The sequence below is a fragment of the Cajanus cajan genome, chromosome 5 (genome assembly GCF_000230855.2).
Source record: "Cajanus cajan strain Asha chromosome 5, NIPB_CcT2T_4, whole genome shotgun sequence".
Taxonomy (NCBI): Eukaryota; Viridiplantae; Streptophyta; class Magnoliopsida; order Fabales; family Fabaceae; genus Cajanus; species Cajanus cajan.
In genome coordinates this window covers 24,652,045-24,671,981 of record NC_138521.1, presented here as the reverse complement: position 1 = coordinate 24,671,981, position 19,937 = coordinate 24,652,045, and the positions used below count along the sequence as shown (strand labels likewise).

Genomic DNA, 19,937 nt, shown 5'->3' with positions numbered 1-19,937 from the left:
CCAATTGTTAGATTGAAAGTTTATATCTCTTAGATCATATATACAAAATTTTATATTAATCCAAGACGGTTTGATACTTCATTTTTATAAAAAAAAAATTGACATAATATATTTATTTCAAAATACACTAAAATATGAACACTTTGATTACCTTCAAGTTGTTGTTCAATTTTAACAAAATTTAATATACACGTATAAAGTGATATGAACTTTCAATCTAACGGTTGGATTTACAAAATTCACAATTAATATAAAGTTATTGAGCGGTGTAATACTTTGTAAAAGTTACACCGGTGTAATTATAACACTATATATATATATATATATATAAATATATATATATATATATATATATATATATATATATATGGTTTTCAAAATTTTTAAACATTTGTATATTTGATCAATTTATTAAAAAAATTTAATTTAACAATTACATCATTAAAATTTGATATAAAAAAAAAATATATATATATATATATATATATATATATATATATATATATATATATTTGTGTTCTTTTCTAGTTATGGTTTTGTAGGATAATTCAAGACGTACAACTAATGTTTTTGAGTTTAATCAATGTTTGGCAAGTGAACACAAAATTGAGAACATATAAGAAAAAGTTAATATAAATAAGGTACAACACAGTACTCTTTAGCTATTTTTTTTTTCATCATCTTAACATTTTTCTAGTTAATTATATGGAAAATAAAAAGGCAAACAAACAGTTATACCAAATTACTGCCACAATCTTTCTGAAAAACCATAGATGCAAACTTCTTATGCATTTCGAGTCAATAATATGGTAACTTTGATGAACTCAGTTTTCTCCTTGGACATACAATCAGCCAAGATTTGTGGGTAGCGACCATGGTTGTCAATCTCTAGTGACAACTCGTAAACTCGTACGAGTTTACGAGTTTACAAGAGCTTACCTGTACAACTCGGAGGTAAACTCGTTTTTTAGTGAACTCGGAGCAATCTCGGTGAACTCGAGTAAACTCGTGTAAACTCGCGAGACTACCTCCGATATTAAGAGATCACCGTTTTTTTTTCCACTTACACAAAACGCACGTTTTGTGTTGTGTGTTAGGGCACTTTCACTCCAGACCAGACCTCTCCTACTCTCCTCTCCACTCCAGACCTCCGCAGCGCCTCTTCCATGGCTCTCCTCCTTCGCGCCTCACCTCCTTCGCGCGCCTCACCTCCTCCGCGCGCCTCACCTCCTTCGCGCAACACCTCCGCGCGTCTCCTTTCCTCTCCGTGCGACACCTCCGCGAGTCTCCTCTCCTCTCCGGCGAATCTCCGCCGATCTATCCTCTCTGACAGTGGCTCTGTCTTCCTCGGCATCTGCAGATCTGTCTTCTTCTAAGAGGGAAGGCAGCGGCGACGGCTTGAGGAAGGGTTGCATTGCAGGAAAAATAATTAGGGTTGGAATATGGGCCAAATGGGCCAAGTTTTATTTTTTGTTTTGATTTGGTTAAGAGGGTTTTTACTTCATTATTTTTTTTAGAAAGTAACTCTCTTTATTAATTATTAATTATTATTATTATAATTTAGATAATATTTTAAGTAATACAAAATTTAATATAAGACCTTAAATATTTTGTTTTCTTAATTTTTTTATTTTGTTTAACTACTATAAATTTTTATTATTAAAAATATTTAATGTATAAATAGTTATATTTTTATTTTTATATGTATATTATTAATTATTTGTATTATAAATTATCTAATATTTATATATATATATATATATATAGATAAATTAGAATAGTGTAATCCTGCTATATTTAATAAATTATTTTATTATTAATATAATTTGTTATTTTACTTTTTAATATAAAGTTAAAATATTTAATTATTATATAATTTTTAATTATTTTTATAATTTTGTTTATTGAGTAATCTCTTACGAGTTTACGATACGAGTTTACGGAGCCTTCACGAGATTACGTAAACTCTCGTGATTGACAACCTTGGTAGCGACTAAAAAGCTCTTCAATGATAGCTTCTCCAAAGTGGCTTATCATCATTGGTTCTGTCACAGCCCTCATGCATCGTGCTATATTGTACCCTCCATCACCAAGCGATTCATCAGGCTTTTCAAATTCAAAGTCAAGAGTACTGTTCCAATCATCAATGGCATTCCGGTTCCAGTTCACTTCTGATACCTCTAGACGATTCATGACGAAAGATATTTCTTTAAAAACTTCTAATTTCACTTCAGATGGGGATGGATGGTATTGAGGGATGTTAAAAGTATCCAATTGCTCTTCCTTTATGATTCCCTGCGGCATATAGTAAAAGGATTTATATTCATGCATGTATCTTGCCAAATTTATTTATGTGTCAACAAAAAAATAACATTAGAGAAAAGGAAAAAAAAAAATACTAGAGAGATAAATCCGAAGTTGTAGTTGGTGTGAGTAGCTACTTATATAAGTAATATCTAATCGGCAGAGCAATGGTCAAAATAGCTCAGGATTTTGATGATTAGACGAATGTTCTGATTTTTATTTGTCTTCGTGAAAAGGAGGTCCACCATGTGTTTTCCAAGTTCCCTTCTCGTATTTTTTGTTTGTTATAGCCAAGAAGGATTAGTTATATATATATATATATATATATATATTCAAAAAGTGCATGTACCTCCAAGACCATATCATTGATAGCCTTAGTCATAAGCTCCCAAATGCAACGACCATCCTTACTAGATGGATCGACATCGTCGCTTCTTCTTCCCAAAATTGTGAGAACCATACGACCTCCTTCAACAAGTTCGTCTGCTCGACACTTCAGAAAATGAGAGAAATCTGCTCCCAAATTGCTCTGATAACATTTGACGGGCTTGTACTCTTTATGTAAATATTGCCCTTGTTGTTATCTACATCCTCAGGAACCTAATTTATCACCAAAATTACATAATGATTATTTATATTAAACTCTCGTACAAAAAAAAAAGAAAATATTTAATTAAATATGAAATATATACCTTAGATAGTCATTGAAGGCTGTAAGAGGAATGAACAAAATGAAGACTTCGATTAGGGAAGACTTTGTGTGAATTTTTATTTCAATTTTTGTCTTGTAGATTGTAGATTGTGACGGTTTACTACAAAGATAAATTTTGCAGCAGTTATTTGACTCCATCGCACGAACTGTCGTAATGTTGGAAAATTTTGTAACGGTTGAGAGAAATCGTAATATGAAGGGTTGTAATATCAAAGCGACGACGGTTTCAGGATAACTGTCGCAATTTGTTCGTCGCAATTCATCATTTTTCTTGTAGTGTATGTGTGTGTGTTTGTGTCATTTTCTAATTATGATTTTGTAGGATAGTATTCGAGATGTACAACCATTGACGGATCCACATGCATGAAAGTAGGCGCATTTGCCTCCACTAACATTTTTTATATTTAATTAGTTTATATATATATATATTTATTTATATTATCAAGATTTAAATATATTTTTATGCCTTTAATTTTAAAATTGTTGTTTTTAGTTCTTATAATTTTAAAAAATCTTATTTTAGTCTCTCAAGTCATCAATAACATATATATAAAAGTGACAAATTGAAATAGTAATGTAATTTTAACTGAGTTTAATGTGATATTTTTACTGATAAAGGTATCGATAGATAGATTTTAGGTGGCAATATTTGATAGATTCTTTAACAAAATTTGAGTATAAAAACTAAAACAAGATTTTTTTTTTTTAAATTACAAGGATTAAAAAGATCAATTTTCAATTTGAGGGACTAAAAATAAATTTACCTTAAATTTGAGATATTAAAAACATATTTAAGCCCATTATAAATTTATAAACATATTTATAATAAAAGTGGTCTCACTCTTTTCTATATTTTTATTTTTGTTAAAAAAGTCAAAGTTAATATATTAAGTTTTTGAAGTATTTCTTCACAATATATATAATATACTGTCTTGTAATAAGAATCATGTTTGAAGAAAAAATAAATCTTAAAATAAGGGTCATGTTAACTTTTCAATATAATATTTTTTTTCATTTATACCCTTGATAATATTTTTTAGAAAGTGAATATTATATTACATTGTTTATAGTAAAGATGATTAATCACAATATTTCTTTTTTTTAGCCTAGGTAAAACAATCTAAAACCATACTTATTATGAGATAATGAGAGTATTAATTATAGTTAAGTCAAGTTGGTAAAGGAATTAATTAAGAAGTGATGATTAACCTAAATTCATATTATACTATTTTTAAAATGAAAAAAGGTCAAATTTTTTATGAGATATAGCAAGAGATGAAAGTGTTTGAAAATGAGAAAATCATTTAATATTTTTAAAATATGAAATCTCATAGAGAACAATTTGATGTATATTTATATTTCAAAAAAATATAAAATTACACATTTAGTACTACAAATTTATATATAAATACTATCCACAGTACTATTTAAAATTTCTGGTATTTTTTTTAAAAAAATATTTTTAATAATATTGAGTGTGCTATCAATGATTAGTAGGCTTTGAGGTATTAACATTGTTGGGATGTCATTGTCCTATAGTGATTATAATTACCCAACCTTCTGTAATAAAAAAAAAATTCAAATAATTTCAATAACATTATTATTTTTAGTTCACCCATGTAAATAAATAAATAGCACAAGCCCAGATTAAAGATATGGTGTTTGAAGATAACATGGCTACTGAATCCTAGAGTATAGTTTTATATATGTATAGTCTTATATGTGTGTGAGAGAGAGAGAGGAATTTGTTTATTTAAGGAGTAAGTTTACCTAGACTTACTCCGTTCAATAACTCATATTTTATATCAAATCTAAACGATTCAACTGTTAAATATTTAAAGATTTTAATGCATAGATTAAGTCTGCAAATTTTTAAAAAATTTAAAAATCATTTGATACTTGATTTCATTAATTTAAATCCTGTCAATTTGAATTAATGAAATGAAGTATCAAATGATTTTCAATTTTTTAAATTTTTTTTGCATATTTGATCTATGCATTAAGAACTTTAAATTTAATGGTTAGATCGTTTAAATTTGATATAAAACATGTGTTATTGAACGGAGTAAGTCTAGATAGACTTACTCCTGAGTAAATAGATCCCTCCTTATATATATATATATATATATATATATATATATATATATATATATATATATATTAAAACAAAGTATTATATGGTTTTTAAAATTTTTAAACATTTGTATATTTGATTTATTTATTAAAAATTTTGAATCGTTAAAATTTGATAAAAAAAATTATTATTGAGTAAAGAAAATTTATTAAAATTTACTATTGAAATAAGGAGATTCTTCCTCATATATATATATATATGAAGAGAGTTCAAACGACACCGGTGTAACTTTTACTAAGTGTTACACCGCTTAATAACTTTATAAGAAATGTGAATTTTGAAAATTCAACCGTTAGATTGAAAGTTCATATTTCTTAGATCATATATGTCAAATTTTGTTAAAATTGAACAACAACTTGAAGATAATCAAAGTGTTCATATTTTAGTATATTTTGAAATGTATATATTACGTCAATTTTGTTTTATGAGAATGAAGTATCAAATCATTTTAGATTAATATAAAATTTGATATATATGATCTAAGAGATATGAACTTTTAATCTAACGGTTGAATTTTCAAAATTCATATTTAATATAAAGTTATTGAGTGGTGTAACACTTAATAAAAGTTACACCGGTGTCGTTTGAACCCTTATATATATATATATATATATATATATATATATATATATATATTGTGTCATTTTCTAATTATGATTTTGTAGGATAGTATTCAAGATGTAGTGTTTTTGAGTTTAATCAATGCTTGACAAGTGAACACAAAATTGAGAACATATAAGAAAAAGCTAATATAAAGAAGGTAATACACAATACTCTCAGCTTTTTTTTTTCCTTCATCTTAACATTTTTCTAATTAATTACTAGAGAAAATAAAAAAGCAAACAAACAATTATATCAAATTATTACGACAATCTTTCTGAAATACCATAGATGCAAACTTCTTGCTTATGCATTTCGAGTCAATAATATGGTAACATTGATAAACTCAGTTTTCTCCTTGGACATACAATCAGTCAAGATTTGTCGGTATCGGCTAAAAAGCTCTGCAATGATAGCTTCTCCAAAGTGGCTAATCAGCATTGGTTCTGTCACAGCCCTCATGCATCGTGCCATATTGTACCCTCCATCACCAAGCGATTCATAAGGCCTTTCAAATTCAAAGTCAAGAGTACTGTTCCAATCATCAATGGCATTCCGGTTCCAGTTCACTTCTGATACCTCTAGACGATTCATGACGAAAGATCCTTCTTTAAAAACTTCTAATTTCACTTCAGATGGGGATGGATGGTATTGAGGGATGTTAAAAGTATCCAATTGTTCTTCCTTTATGATTCCCTGCGGCATATAGTAAAAGGATTTGTGTTCATGCATATATCTTGCCAAATTTATTTGTGTCAACAAAAAAGGAATTAACATTGAGTTTAGTTAAAAGAGGGAAAAATAAAAAAAACTATAGATAAAACCAAAGATGTAGTTGCTGTGAGTAGCTACTTATATAAGTAATATCTAATCGGCAGAACAGTGGTCAAAAAGAATGCTTTCATTTTTATTTGTTTTTGTGAAAAGGGGGTTCACCATGTGTTTTCCAGTTCCCTTCTCGTGATTTTTGTTTGTTGTAACAAACAAGGATTAGTTTATATATTCAGAAAGTGTACCTCCAAGACCATATCATTAAGAGCCTTAGCCATAAGCTCCCAAATGTAGCAACCATCCTTACTAGATGGATCGTCGCTTCTTCTTCCCAAAATTGTGAGAACCATACGACCTCCTTCAACAAGTTCTTCTGCTCGACACTTCAGAAAATGCGAGAAATCTGTTTGAAATTGTTCGTAGTATGCTCTCACAACATTTGACGGGCTTGTACTGCTTATGTAAATATTGCCCTTGTTGTTATCTACACCCTCAGGAACCTAATTTATCACCAAGAATATTACATAACAATTATTTATATTAAAGTCTCGTACAAAACAAAAGAAAATATTTAATTAAAAATGAAATATATACCTTAGATAGCCATTGAAGGCTGTAAGAGGAATGAACAAAATGAAGACTTCGATTAGGGAAAACCCTGCCATAGAAAGAACCGGGAACCCCAGAGAAGTAGCATGGACCAACCCTACTTTCCATTTCATGATACAATTTCTCTTTGAAGCTGTCAAGAGACTTAAATATGTTGTTGAAGTCATTCCCAGGAAGATCGTTGAGAAAGACCTTGTATTCGGGAGATTTATGGTTCAGCTTTTGGCAAAGCTTCTCCACAGTCTTGATGAATTCTGAAACCACAAACAAAGTGTTTGGTCCAGAAGAGCAACCTAAATCTGCAATTTCCAAACTTCTAGGGAGTGTGTTGCAATAGAGGCTTGTTATGGCTTCCTCTCTTATGGACTTTGTCAAACAAAGCACCTTTTGCTGCATGGATAATTACACTGTATAGTTACTTCTTTTTTGTCTAATTTAATTACATGAGGTTACGTTGTAACTATTATAAGTCTATAATATATATATATATATATATATATATATATATACCTGAACAAAGGAGCTATTTGCATAGCTTGCGTCTCCAATGCCCCCATTCATGTGCAGTACCTTTTCTACTTCCATTCTATTGCTTTTTCTGTAATCTCTTTCACGTTAATTTGTGCTTCTGTGCGTTCCATCGAAGCTCACACAACACCCATAAATATATATAGTTTGCTTTAACATGAAAAACTCATTTTCTTCTCATAGTTACATTAAAAAAACGTTTTTCCGCCCAATCAGCTTTGCAAATAAAATCCCATATGAATAGCATGTTTCGAGGATAGAGTAAGAGTTCCGTTTCTGCACACATTCCATATTGATCCGGCTGCTTAACAAATTGTAGGTCTCGATCGTTGTCGATTATGCTGAACACAATACTATCAATATGTCTGGCCAGGAATCCACGGTTTGATATTTAATGTTTTACTCGAATAATTTGTTTAAAAATTAATTGACGTGACATTGAATTTTTATTTATTTTTCATAATTCACGTGTTTTAATTACTTTAAAAATAATTTCACGATTCGAAAATTAAAATATGATATGTATTGAACTGGGATTTTTTAAAAAAAATTGTCAATTGTTTCGTTGTTGTATTCCAGTAGTTTATTAAAATAGATAATATAAATATATTTTTTTGCGGGGTTTGATCATAATTATCTGATTTTTTTTAAAGATGTGTTATAATATAATAATTTCAATTAAAACTTTTTATCACTCCATATATATTTTGGTATTTAAAGTGTATTTTTTTTTATATCATTTTGTAATGTAAATTTTGTGACTTTTTTGGTAGAATATGTAATACATCTATCCAATAATTTCATCTTCAAACTAAGATTTAATGTGACTTTTTTTCTCTCTCTCTATTTTCTCCTTATTCTCTCCTTGTTTTCTCTTTTCCTTCTCACTTCTCTCTGTTTTCTTACTTATCCGGTTATTTTCTTTATCTCTTCACTCTTTTACCTATCTTTTGTCTCTTCTTTCTTGGCATTACCAAAAGTTGTTATGTAGTTACACCATCTTGTTTTATTTAAAATAAATAAACTATAAATTAAAATTATTAGAATAAAAAGAGAAATATTTTTTAGTAAAATAAAAAGGGAAAATTCATAAAAATAAACATTTGGACTAGACTCTAACCTAACCCGAGGCTAATTCAAATAGGAAAGATTAGATATGGTTAAGTTAGTTTGCGCGTGTTTCTAAAATCTTAAGAGCTCACAAGAGGAGAACCAGAAGAGACCATTGGAAAGCATAATTTTACGAAAGAAGCTACTAAGGGATACCATTCCACGAGACTAGCCACTTTAGATAGGGAGAATGTAATTATCAAGTCCTTAGGCATAATTAGAGGAATATCATTCCATGAGACTCGTCACTTTAAGTAGAGGGAATGTGAATATCAAGTCCTTAGGCATATGTGAGGGATAATGATAGAAGGGAAAATCCTAAGCCCCATGGGCTATTTGTAAAGTGGTATTGTGTTTATAAGTTAAAGTATGATTAATTGGATACTCTAGTTATGTAATTAGTATAATATGTTGTTTACTCTAATTGAATAATGAGTGTGTAACTTTGAATGGTAGGATTGTTCATAATTTGAGTTGAATTGGATGAATCTTTATAAATTGATGTTATAACAATGATTAATTTTGGAATGATTATAAGAGTGTTGGATAATTTTATGAATTGATGTGAAATAAAGAAGAAAAGGGTGAGAATCACGTGCAAACCAGTAGATTTTGATGCGATTTCGTGGCTTTGAAATGATAAGCACGGTTGTCCTTAAAGGAAGCATGCCTATGTAAGAATACACAAGAGGCACCATGACCCTACTTAAGGAAGTACGTGCGTGCATGGCCTAATTTGAGGGAACCATAATCGTAATCAGTGAAGCACACCTGTGCATTCTGAATTTTAGTGAAGCACACGCATGCTTATTTTATGCATGCCCATGCATCCTTTAAAATCTAAATTAGTCCTTTATTTCTTCATAATTAGCTTTCCAATAATACTAGAATCACTTAAAAAAGTTTTACAACTCAAGTTATGATCAAATTCGTGAGTAAATATCAAACTATCAGAATAAGGCTAAAATACTGCAATTTTGTAATTTTAAAAATAGTAAGAGATAAAATAAACTCTTATTGTCAACATAGAAGTTGTAAATAATTATCTTAAATTCTAACAAAATTAAGAAGACATTTGATATACGAAATATTTTTACATTCCTAAGAATCTTAAAGCGAGAATCTTAGTTTCCTGTGTTTGGTAGCTATTTAAAAAAAATTCCAAGAATATAGTTTCCCAAGAATCATTATTATCTTGTTTTTCAACAATAACATTCCCATGTGAGTGGAAGAAAATCCAATGTTTTTTGAATTAGGGGGTAAGTTTTATTTATATAAAAAAACACGGTATTCTTTTTTAAAACAAAAAAAAAATTATTTTTTTCTTTCCTTCTATTTCTTTTTCTCCCTTTCTTTCTCTCTCTTTCTCGCTCTTTCTTTTCCTCTCTCCCTCTTCCTCTCTCTCCTTCTATTTCTCTTTCTCACTTTTTGTCTCTTTCACTCCTATTCTCTCTCTCTCTTCCTCTCTCCCTATCTCCCCCTCCCATGTCTCTATTTCTCTCCCTCTCTCATTCTTGCTTTCTTAATATCTCATTATTTATTGACGTTGTCAATTTTAATAATTATTTTAAAGTCTTTTTTATTTCTACATTTTAAAGGTATTTGTTAACATTATTTTTATTTGAATGAAATAAAATAATATATTTTTATTCTTCTTAATCATAATGTAACATTTTTTCATTAAATTTTGTATTTAAATAATTTTAACAAGTTTTCAAATTTTTAAAATAATTTAATATCATATTTCTAATAAGATTTGAGTAAATAAATATATCTAATGAATTTATTTTAATAAAGGATATTTTTATAAAAAATATTTTTAAATCCAGGAATATACTATTATAGCCAAACATAAAAATCTATAATTTCCAGAATCATGTATGAATATTCTCATAAACTTTTATGAGTAACCAAACATATTTTAACTGTTCCCGTGAATTATAATTTTCAAAATTGTAATTTCTAGGAATTATAATTTAGTTTTGAATCTATAAATTTAATTTTATATCAGCTTTATATTTTAATTTTGATAATTTCTTTTGATTATCATAAAGGATTTGATTTCTTTAAATTTTATTTGAGTTATGAAAATATAAAAACCAAGATTGATATACGAAAAAGAAAAATATTTGAGTATATTAAAATTATTAGAATTAAAACTTGTTTAAATAAAACATTAAAGAAACAAAATACAAAAAAAAGTACTAAATATATTTAGAATCATTAAAAAATAAAAATAAAAATTGATTTTTATTTGAATATTTCCCATGCTACTCATTTACAGTGATATTAATTGGTGGTTCAATTTAAAGACCTTTTTTAATTATTATTATTTTTTATTTATTTGAATAATCTAAGTTTTTTTTATTTATTTATATAACTGACCCATTTTTCAGCTCAAGTGAGAAATCGTTTGGGAAAATCGATTTCTCACTCCCCCTTTTAGACCAGTGAGAAATTAGTTATTACGCAATCGATTTCTCAACTGAGTTTTTTTTTTTTTTGGTTTTTTTTTTGTTTTCAATTTTTTTAAAATAATAAAAATTATTTTAGATTAATTTTAAAATCATATTTTTAATATTATTTTTAATATTTAAATTCTATATTTTTAAAATTTTATATATTTAATATTGTTATTATATTTGAATTTTAAATTTTTTAATATCTAATTTTTTAAAATTTTATAATATCTACTTTTTTTTATTTAACATGAAAAACTCATTTTCTTATAGTTTTATTAAAATAACGTTTTTTCCGCCCAATCAGCTTTGCAAATAAAATCCCATATGAATAACATGTTTCGAGGATAAAGTAAGAGTTCCGTTTCTGCACGCAGTCCATATTGATCCTGCTGCTTAATTACAAATTGTAGGTCTCGTTGTCGACTATGCAGAACACAATATCATCAATATGTATGGCCAGGAATCCACCGTTTGATATCTAATGTTTTACTCGAATAATTTGCTTAAAAATTTATTGACGTGACATTGATTTTTTTTTTCTTTCCATAATTCACTTGTTTTAATTACTTTAAAAACAATTTCACGATTCTAAAATTAAAAATGAAATGTATTGAACTGGGATTTTAAAATATTTATTGTCAATTTTTTCGTTGTTGTATTCGATAAGTTTTCAAAATAGATAATATAAATATATTTTATATAGTAATTTCAATTAAAACTTTTTATCACTCGATATATATTTTGGTATTTAAAGTGTACATTTTTTTTTATATCATTTTGTAATGTAAATTTTGTGACTTTTTTGGTAGAATATATAATACGTCTATCCAACAATTTCATCTTCAAACTAAGATTTAATGTGACTTTTTTCTACTTTTGCTCTCTATTGTTTCCTTATTCTCTCTTATTTCCTTGTTTTGTTTTTCCCTTCTTGTTTTCTCTTTCCCTTCTCACTTCTCACTCTCTTTTCATGCTTTTCTAGTTCTTTTTTTTTACCTTTTCACTCTTTTACCTATCTTTTGTCTCCTCTTTTTTTGACACTACAAAAATTTTTCATGTAGTTGTAATATTTTATTTTATTTAAAATAAATAAATTATAAATTAGAATTATTAGAATAAAAAGAGGAATATTTTTTTAATAAAATAGAAAAGGAAAATTCATAAAACAAAACATTTGGGCTAGTCTCTAGCCTAACCCGATGGCTAATTCAAATAGGAGGGATTAGATAGGGTTAAGTTAGTTTGCGCGTGTTTCTAAAATCTTAAGATCTCACCAGAGGAGGACTAGAAGAGACCGTGGGAAAAGCATAACTTTACAAAAGAAGCTACTAAGGGATACTATTCCATGAGACACATCACTTTAGAGAGGGAGAATGTGATTATCAAGTCCTTAGGCATAACTAGAGGGATACCATTCCATTAGACTCGTCACTCAGGTAGAGGGAATGTAATTATCAAGTCCTTAGGCATATATGAGGGATAATGATAGAGAGGCAAACCCTAAGCCTCATGGGCTATTTGTAAAGTAGTATTGAAAGTATGATTAATTGGATACTACTACAAGAAAGTTCGCTACTATATAGACAACCAGAATCCGTGGGAAATGCCAAAAGTCCGTAGGTAATAGTGCATTTCTGACGGATTACCGACGACACCAATCCATCGGTAAATTTCTCGTCTGAAATATTTACCGAGAGATTTTTATCCGTGGGTAACTTTCCAACGAAATTTTCTCACGGATTTATCCGTGGGTAAATTACTCACGGATTTACCCACAGATATATCCGTGGGAAATTTCCCACGGACACGAAAAAATCCGTCAGAAATTTCCATCAGAATTTTCTGTCAGAAATTATAATTTTTTAATTTTAATAAATTTATTAATGTAACAACCCTCATATTTGGCCTCTCAAGGGTTCTATTTCACGATATTTCACTGTTTAGCGTGTTTTATCCTTGTACTACTCCAAGTCAAACACGTTTAACTGTGAAGTTCTTATGAGTAAGCTACCGAAATGTATATGTGTGTTGTCAGTATAACTTGTACAAATTAATTCATTTAAGTTATTCTCAAATATACAATCTCATATTTGTACTATAATAATAATATATAATAATTTTATATTACAAATAATAATAATTAATAATAATAATAATATATTTAATTATTATTTATTTATATGTACTTACTTTTATAATTAACATCTACTTATTTCTATTTAAAATTATAATTTAAATTATTTAATTTTATAATTTATATAATATAATTTATAAAATTATAAATATTTATTTATTCATACTTATAAATTAAATTTAAATATTTTAAATAAATTATTAATTAATTTAATATATTTATTTACCTTAAATCAGACATATAAAATTCAAAAAATGTATTTATCCTTGTTTTTTTCCTTCTAATTATCAACTATTAATAAAATACTAACTTAAAATATTATCTAATTATATATAATATTCTCATATCAAATTTAAAACCAGATATTAGTTATACAAAAATATTAAGATCATATAGTAAATTGTCAATAAGATTTTAGTTAAATAATTTAAAATAATTAATTTTTCAATTATATTGTTAATTAGCTAATAATTTATTCCAAAACTAATTAATTTTTTATATTAATTATTAGTAAAATTTAATAACTTTTAATTTAACAATTAATTGGATCGACAAAATTCAACACACACTATGAGTTATTGAACGGAATAACTTTACCAAGAGTTATTTTGTAAGTTATCTTAAATCAAACATATAAAATTCAAAAATGTATTTATCCTTTTTTATTTTTTAATTATCAACCATTAATAAAATACTAACTTAAAATCTTATCTAATAATATCATAATATTTCATATCAAATTTAAAATCAGTTCTTACATTTTCGACAAATATAAATTTATCTGAAATATTTCATCAATAATATAGCTTTTCCTACAAAAATTTTCTCATCGAAAATATAAATTTTCCGACAGATTTAATTTTGTTTTATAAGAAATCATCTTCGATTAATATAACATTTTGTATATATGATTTAAGAGTAAAAGATTTTCAATTTAACGGTTGAATTTACAAAATTCACATTTAATATAAAGTTATATTGTAACTGATTTTGTCTAAAAAATAATAGATAATCATACCCTTAACTAATTTTTATTTTATATATTCTAATTTTATTTGTAATAATATGATTATATATTTAAATAGTTTAATTTTAATAATTTTTTAAGTATATTTTTGTCTTTTCACTTAAAATATTTGAATTTCTATATTTTAGTTTGAATTATTTTTAAGTATATTTATGTCTTTTTGTCTTAAATTTTTGAATTTCTATATTGTAATTTTAATAATTTTTTATTTCTATTATTTATTAATTCTTTTCTTTTTTAATGTTTTATAACATTATTAAAATTTTATAATTTTAATCTCTATAATTTTATCTTACTTTTTATTTTATAAATATAATTTGGATTATTCATTTTATAATTAAATTAATTTTTTTAAATTTTTTATGAGTTTACATTCTAAGAATGTATTGAAACCCCTCAATCTTTGATTATTAGATAACAACAACATAGATATTCTGATTATTAGACATTATGTTATAATTCTACTGATCGTACTATATGTCATTTTTAAATTTGAACTCCTAAACTTTATTTGTTATGTATGACATTTTATTTTGTATGAATGAACTTGTTTTGATTTACATAATTATGATTGATTTAATGTCTTTAAATAGGATAATTATTTAATACAATTTTGAAATTAAAAAAAAATAATTTTTCACAGAATTTCCCACGGATTTCCCACGGATTTATCTGTGGGTAATTTCCCACGAACTAATCCGTGGGTAATTTCCCACAGATTTGTTCGTGGGTTATTTTCTACGGATAAATCCGTGGGAAATTCTGTGAAATTTTTTTTTCTTTAAATTTAAAATTGTATTAAATAATTATCTTATTTAAAGATATTAAATCAATCATAATTATGTAAATCAAAACAAGTTCATTCATACAAAATAAAATGACATACATAACAAATAAAGTTTAGGAGTTCAAATTTAAAAATAACATATAGTACGATCAGTAGAATTATAACATAATGTCTAATAATCAGAATATCCATGTTGTTGCTATCTAATAATCAAAGATTGAGAGGTTTCAATACATTCTTAGAATGTAAACTCATAAAAAATTTAAAAAAATTAATTTAATTATAAAATGAATAATCCAAATTATATTTATAAAATAAAAAGTAAGATAAAATTATAGAGATTAAAATTATAAAATTTTAATAATGTTATAAAACATTAAAAAAGAAAATAATTAATAAATAATAGAAATAAAAAATTATTAAAATTACAATATAGAAATTCAAAAATTTAAGACAAATATAAAAAATATACTTAAAAAATAATTCAAATTAAAATATAGAAATTCAAATATTTTAATTGAAAAGACAAAAATATACTTAAAAAATTATTAAATTAAAATATTTAAATATATAATCATATTATTACAAATAAAATTAGAATATATAAAATAAAAATCAGTTAAGGGTATGATTATCTATTATTTTTTAGACAAAATCAGTTACAAGATGACGTATATATCCATTTATCTATTGCTATAGATAATCAAACAACTATATATTTAACTATTTTTCTTCCATTCATTTTCTCTGTCTTTATCTCTACTCTCTATATAGAGATTCATTGAAGTTTTAAATACTCATATTTATACTCGTTACTTTGTATTTTACTGATTAACTTAAATATAAAATTCAGAAATCAATAAAATGTAAATTTAAGAAATCACTACAACTTGAAGAGATATTTTTAAATCAATCAGTTATTAGGAACAAAAATAATTATAATAATTATTTTAAATTTAATGTTTTAAGTTTTAAATAAAGAAGATTTAATCTAGAAAAAATTTCATTAACCCCTACTTGAAGTTTTTCTCAATAACGTCATACGTGTATCTCTTCTCAAATTTTTACGTGAGTATTAATTTTCTTATTTATTTATTTAAGTGGCACATACAACTACTTCTATAAGATAATACTATTTATATACTATTAAGAGAAAATAATTTATTAATACAAATATCAATAATTAAATGAGATTTGATATCTTATTTCATTATTTCAACTTTTTTGAAATTTATTTTAAATATCATGCACACTGTGATTTAAAAAATATATTAAATTTAAGTAATAATTTTAAAAATGGATTGAAAAAAATCTTATTTTCAAAATTGAAGATCAATTAAAGTTTTCATGAAAATGACATAGTATTGGATGTAATTTAGAAATAAATAATAGATATATATATATGATTTGCAGAACATAATTTAACTTTTTCCCCCTTATTTAATTAATAACGTTATTTTCAAAGAGATGAGTGATTTTTAAAAATTAAAGAAAAGATATGTTATTCTTAAATTTGGATGTCATGTGTTGGTATTTTTCAAGATAAGTAACAAAAAACACATTTTCGCTAATTAGTTTATAATTTATAATAACCTAAACATATAATTATATATAGGTAAGTCATACCTCACTCACTCTAATTTATATTTATCTTATTCATTACAATATATTTATATTTTGAAAACACCCATATAATAATGAAAATATTATATAGTGCATTGTTGTATGTATCGATGGGATCATGATTGCTTGCATTTGAAAAATAATTGGCTTATATTTTATTTAATAATTTTAGACGGATTTAAATCCGTCAGAAATTCTGTCAAAATTTTTCGACAGATCTAAATCCATGGAAAATTTCCGACGGATTTTTGTCCGTGAGAAATTATCCGTCAGAAATTTAACTTTTTCTTGTAGTGTACTCTTGTTATGTAATTAGTATGATATGTTGTTTACTCTAATTGAATAATGAATATGTGCCTTTGAAAGTTAGGATTGTTCATAATTTGAGTTGAATTGGATGAATCTGAATAAATTGATGTTATAATAATGATTAATTTTGGAATGATTATATGAGGGTTGGATAATTTTATGAATTGATGTGAAATAAAGAAGAAAAAGGTGAGAACCACGTGCAAACAAGTAGAGTTCGATGAAATTTCATGGCTTTGAAATGATAAGCACGATCGTGCTTAAAGGAAACATGTCCATGTAAGAATACACAGGAGGCACCATGACCTTGCTTAAGGAAGTATGTGCGTGTATGACCAAATTTTAGGGAACCACGACCGTGCTCAATGAAGCATACCTGTGCATTTTGAATTTTAGTGAAGCACACTCGTGCTTATTTTATGCATGCCCATGCATCCTTTTAAAATATGAATTATCCCTTTATGTTTTAATAATTAGCTTTCCAATAGCACTAGAATAACTAAAAAAGGAGTTCTAGAACTCAAGTCATGGTCAAATTCGTGAGTGAAGGTCAAATTGTCAATATTAGGCTAAAATACTACAATTTTGTAATTTTAAAAATAGTAAAAGGTAAAATAAATTCTTAAAGTCAACATAGAAGTTGTAGATAATTATCTTAGATTTCTAATAAAATTAAGTAGACATTTGGTTCGTAGAATGTTTTTACATTCTTAAGAATCTTAAGAGGGAATCTTAGTTTTTCAAATTTGGTAGCTATTTAAAAAAAAAATTCCCAGGACTATAGTTTCGTAAGAACCATTTTTATCCTATTCTTCCACAATAACATTCCTATGAGAGGGGATGGGAATCCAACTTTCCCGAATTAGGGGGTTATAAAAGACCACAATATCCCTTTTTAAAATAAAAAATATTTATTTCTCTATCTCCTTCTATTTCTCTTACTTCCTCTCTTTCTTTCTCTCTCTCACTCCCTCTCTCTTTTCCTCTCTCCCTCTGTGACACCCTCTACCCCAACATACATATACAGTAATTATAAAAAATATAAAAATTTTCATCATTAAAAATCAAATTTTCAGCCACGTAAGGGTAAAGAGTTCACATTCATAAACTTAATCCAAATAACATGCCGGTAAAATTACAAAGAAATAAAACTGAATTTTCTAAAATAATTTAATAAGAACATCTTTAAACTAATTCTATCTATGTCCCGATGTCACATGTCCTATCAGAGCAAAACCCAACATAGAAGCCTAAGCTTCATCACCAACATCCTCAGCCTCACGCTGATGATCACCTGTATAACAGTCAAAACAGAACAACACGAGAAAAGGGAGTGAGAAACATCTCACTCTGACTCACAGTGTAGAAATATACGCCGAATAGCCAAACACAAACAAAATAAGTATAACATAGATAAATTAATAATAACATCACACTCATCCAAGACATAAACCATCACTTTATCATATAACATTAAGAATGCATATGCATGGACACGGACTACATATTATCATGCATGTGGCGCCAGTAAAACATCACATGGCATATTGCCGCTAGCAATACACGAAGAGTAGTCTAGGAGTACATGCCGGGTCACACCCTCTGCGCACTTTCACTAGAAGGATATACTACCAGAGTCTCGTCGGGATAGCTAAGCCGCGCAAGATACATCCCATGCACACAATGGGCGAGACTGGGACTTCCAAACCGAGTTATCCCCAAGGACTAATCCCCAAAGCTTTTACACTAGGGGGCCTTCTCTGGCGGTGTATTCCATATCGTACCCTTAAAACACTTATGCAAATGATGCATGTCATCCAAGACTCTATGCATTCTCATATCTCATTATCATTTCTCATGGTCATTTCACATCATATTTCATTATCACATTTCATATCTCATGTTTCAATCACATTTCACATTATCTCATCATATTCACAAGGCCTCCACAGAGCACTTTAATTTATATCAAAACTCATTTATTTATAAAATTAAATACATATTTTTACATCTCATCAAACAAGAAATATAATAGAGCAATCAGAAATTAAAACAGAAAATATTTATATTTTGCCTATTTCTCATAGGGTTTCCCAAAGGAACCCATAGAGCACTCTAAATCATATCAAAACATATTTATTCTCAAAATTAATCACATACTTACACATCACATTCAACAAAGAATATAATAGAGCAATCAGAAATCAAAACAGAAAATATTTATATTTTGCCTATTTCTCATAGGGTTTCCCATAGGAACCCATAGAGCACTCTAAATCATATCAAAACATATTTATTCTCAAAATTATATACATATTTACACTCAGCAAATATCAAGAAACACAACAGAAAACTCAGAAGGTAAAATAGAAAACATTTAAAATTTGCCTCTTACAATTATCAATGCATTCCCTTAGGGTTTCCCATAAGAACCCATAGAAATCTCAATTCATACGATTAATTACATATAAGAAAACAATAGGCAAAACAGATACAATTGGGAAAAACCCCTCATACATAAGCATACAAAAAATGCAACAAACACAGGATTGAGAGCCAATCCCACTACCCAGCATACAATCCCACACCCAGAGCTAGGTTTCTCACTCCCCCCTTACCTGGATGAGCAGAAGACAAAGGTGTGATCTAAGGTCGTTCCTGAGTACTCTTCCTTATAGCTCTTTGTTTCTTTTTTTTTTTCCTAACCCTTCAGAACGCAAATGAGGTAGATATGGTTAACGCTACCTGACTCCTTAAAATTAATCCATTGGGCTAGGTCAACCCAACCCATTTTTCTTCTCTTCTAATTCATTTATTTTTTTCCTCA

At 27.0% G+C, this 19,937-nt stretch overlaps 1 protein-coding gene and 1 pseudogene across 1 annotated transcript; both read right to left on the bottom strand.

The window, feature by feature from the left end:
- Positions 1-784: 784 nt before the first annotated feature.
- Positions 785-3,154, bottom strand: LOC109817431 (S-adenosyl-L-methionine:benzoic acid/salicylic acid carboxyl methyltransferase 3-like; annotated as a pseudogene).
- Positions 3,155-5,864: 2,710 nt separating this feature from the next.
- Positions 5,865-7,833, bottom strand: LOC109817439 (S-adenosyl-L-methionine:benzoic acid/salicylic acid carboxyl methyltransferase 3). Its single transcript, XM_020382678.3, has 4 exons — positions 7,641-7,833; positions 7,116-7,520; positions 6,767-7,021; positions 5,865-6,446 (listed from the first exon to the last, which is right to left on the bottom strand). The coding sequence occupies exons 1-4, from the start codon at positions 7,713-7,715 to the stop codon at positions 6,057-6,059; spliced, it is 1,125 nt and encodes a 374-aa protein (XP_020238267.2). The 5' UTR covers positions 7,716-7,833; the 3' UTR covers positions 5,865-6,056.
- Positions 7,834-19,937: the final 12,104 nt, after the last annotated feature.

What these genes read in the sequence shown, in the direction of transcription:
- LOC109817439 (XM_020382678.3), bottom strand. Translation starts at nt 7,715, where the DNA reads ATGGAAGTAGAAAAGGTACTGCACATGAATGGGGGCATTGGAGACGCA. An exon ending in CAAATAGCTCCTTTGTTCAG is followed by an intron (nt 7,521 to 7,640) that starts GTATATATATAT and finishes TTATCCATGCAG; the next exon opens with CAAAAGGTGCTTTGTTTGAC. An exon ending in TTAATGATATGGTCTTGGAG is followed by an intron (nt 6,447 to 6,766) that starts GTACACTTTCTG and finishes TATATGCCGCAG; the next exon opens with GGAATCATAAAGGAAGAACA.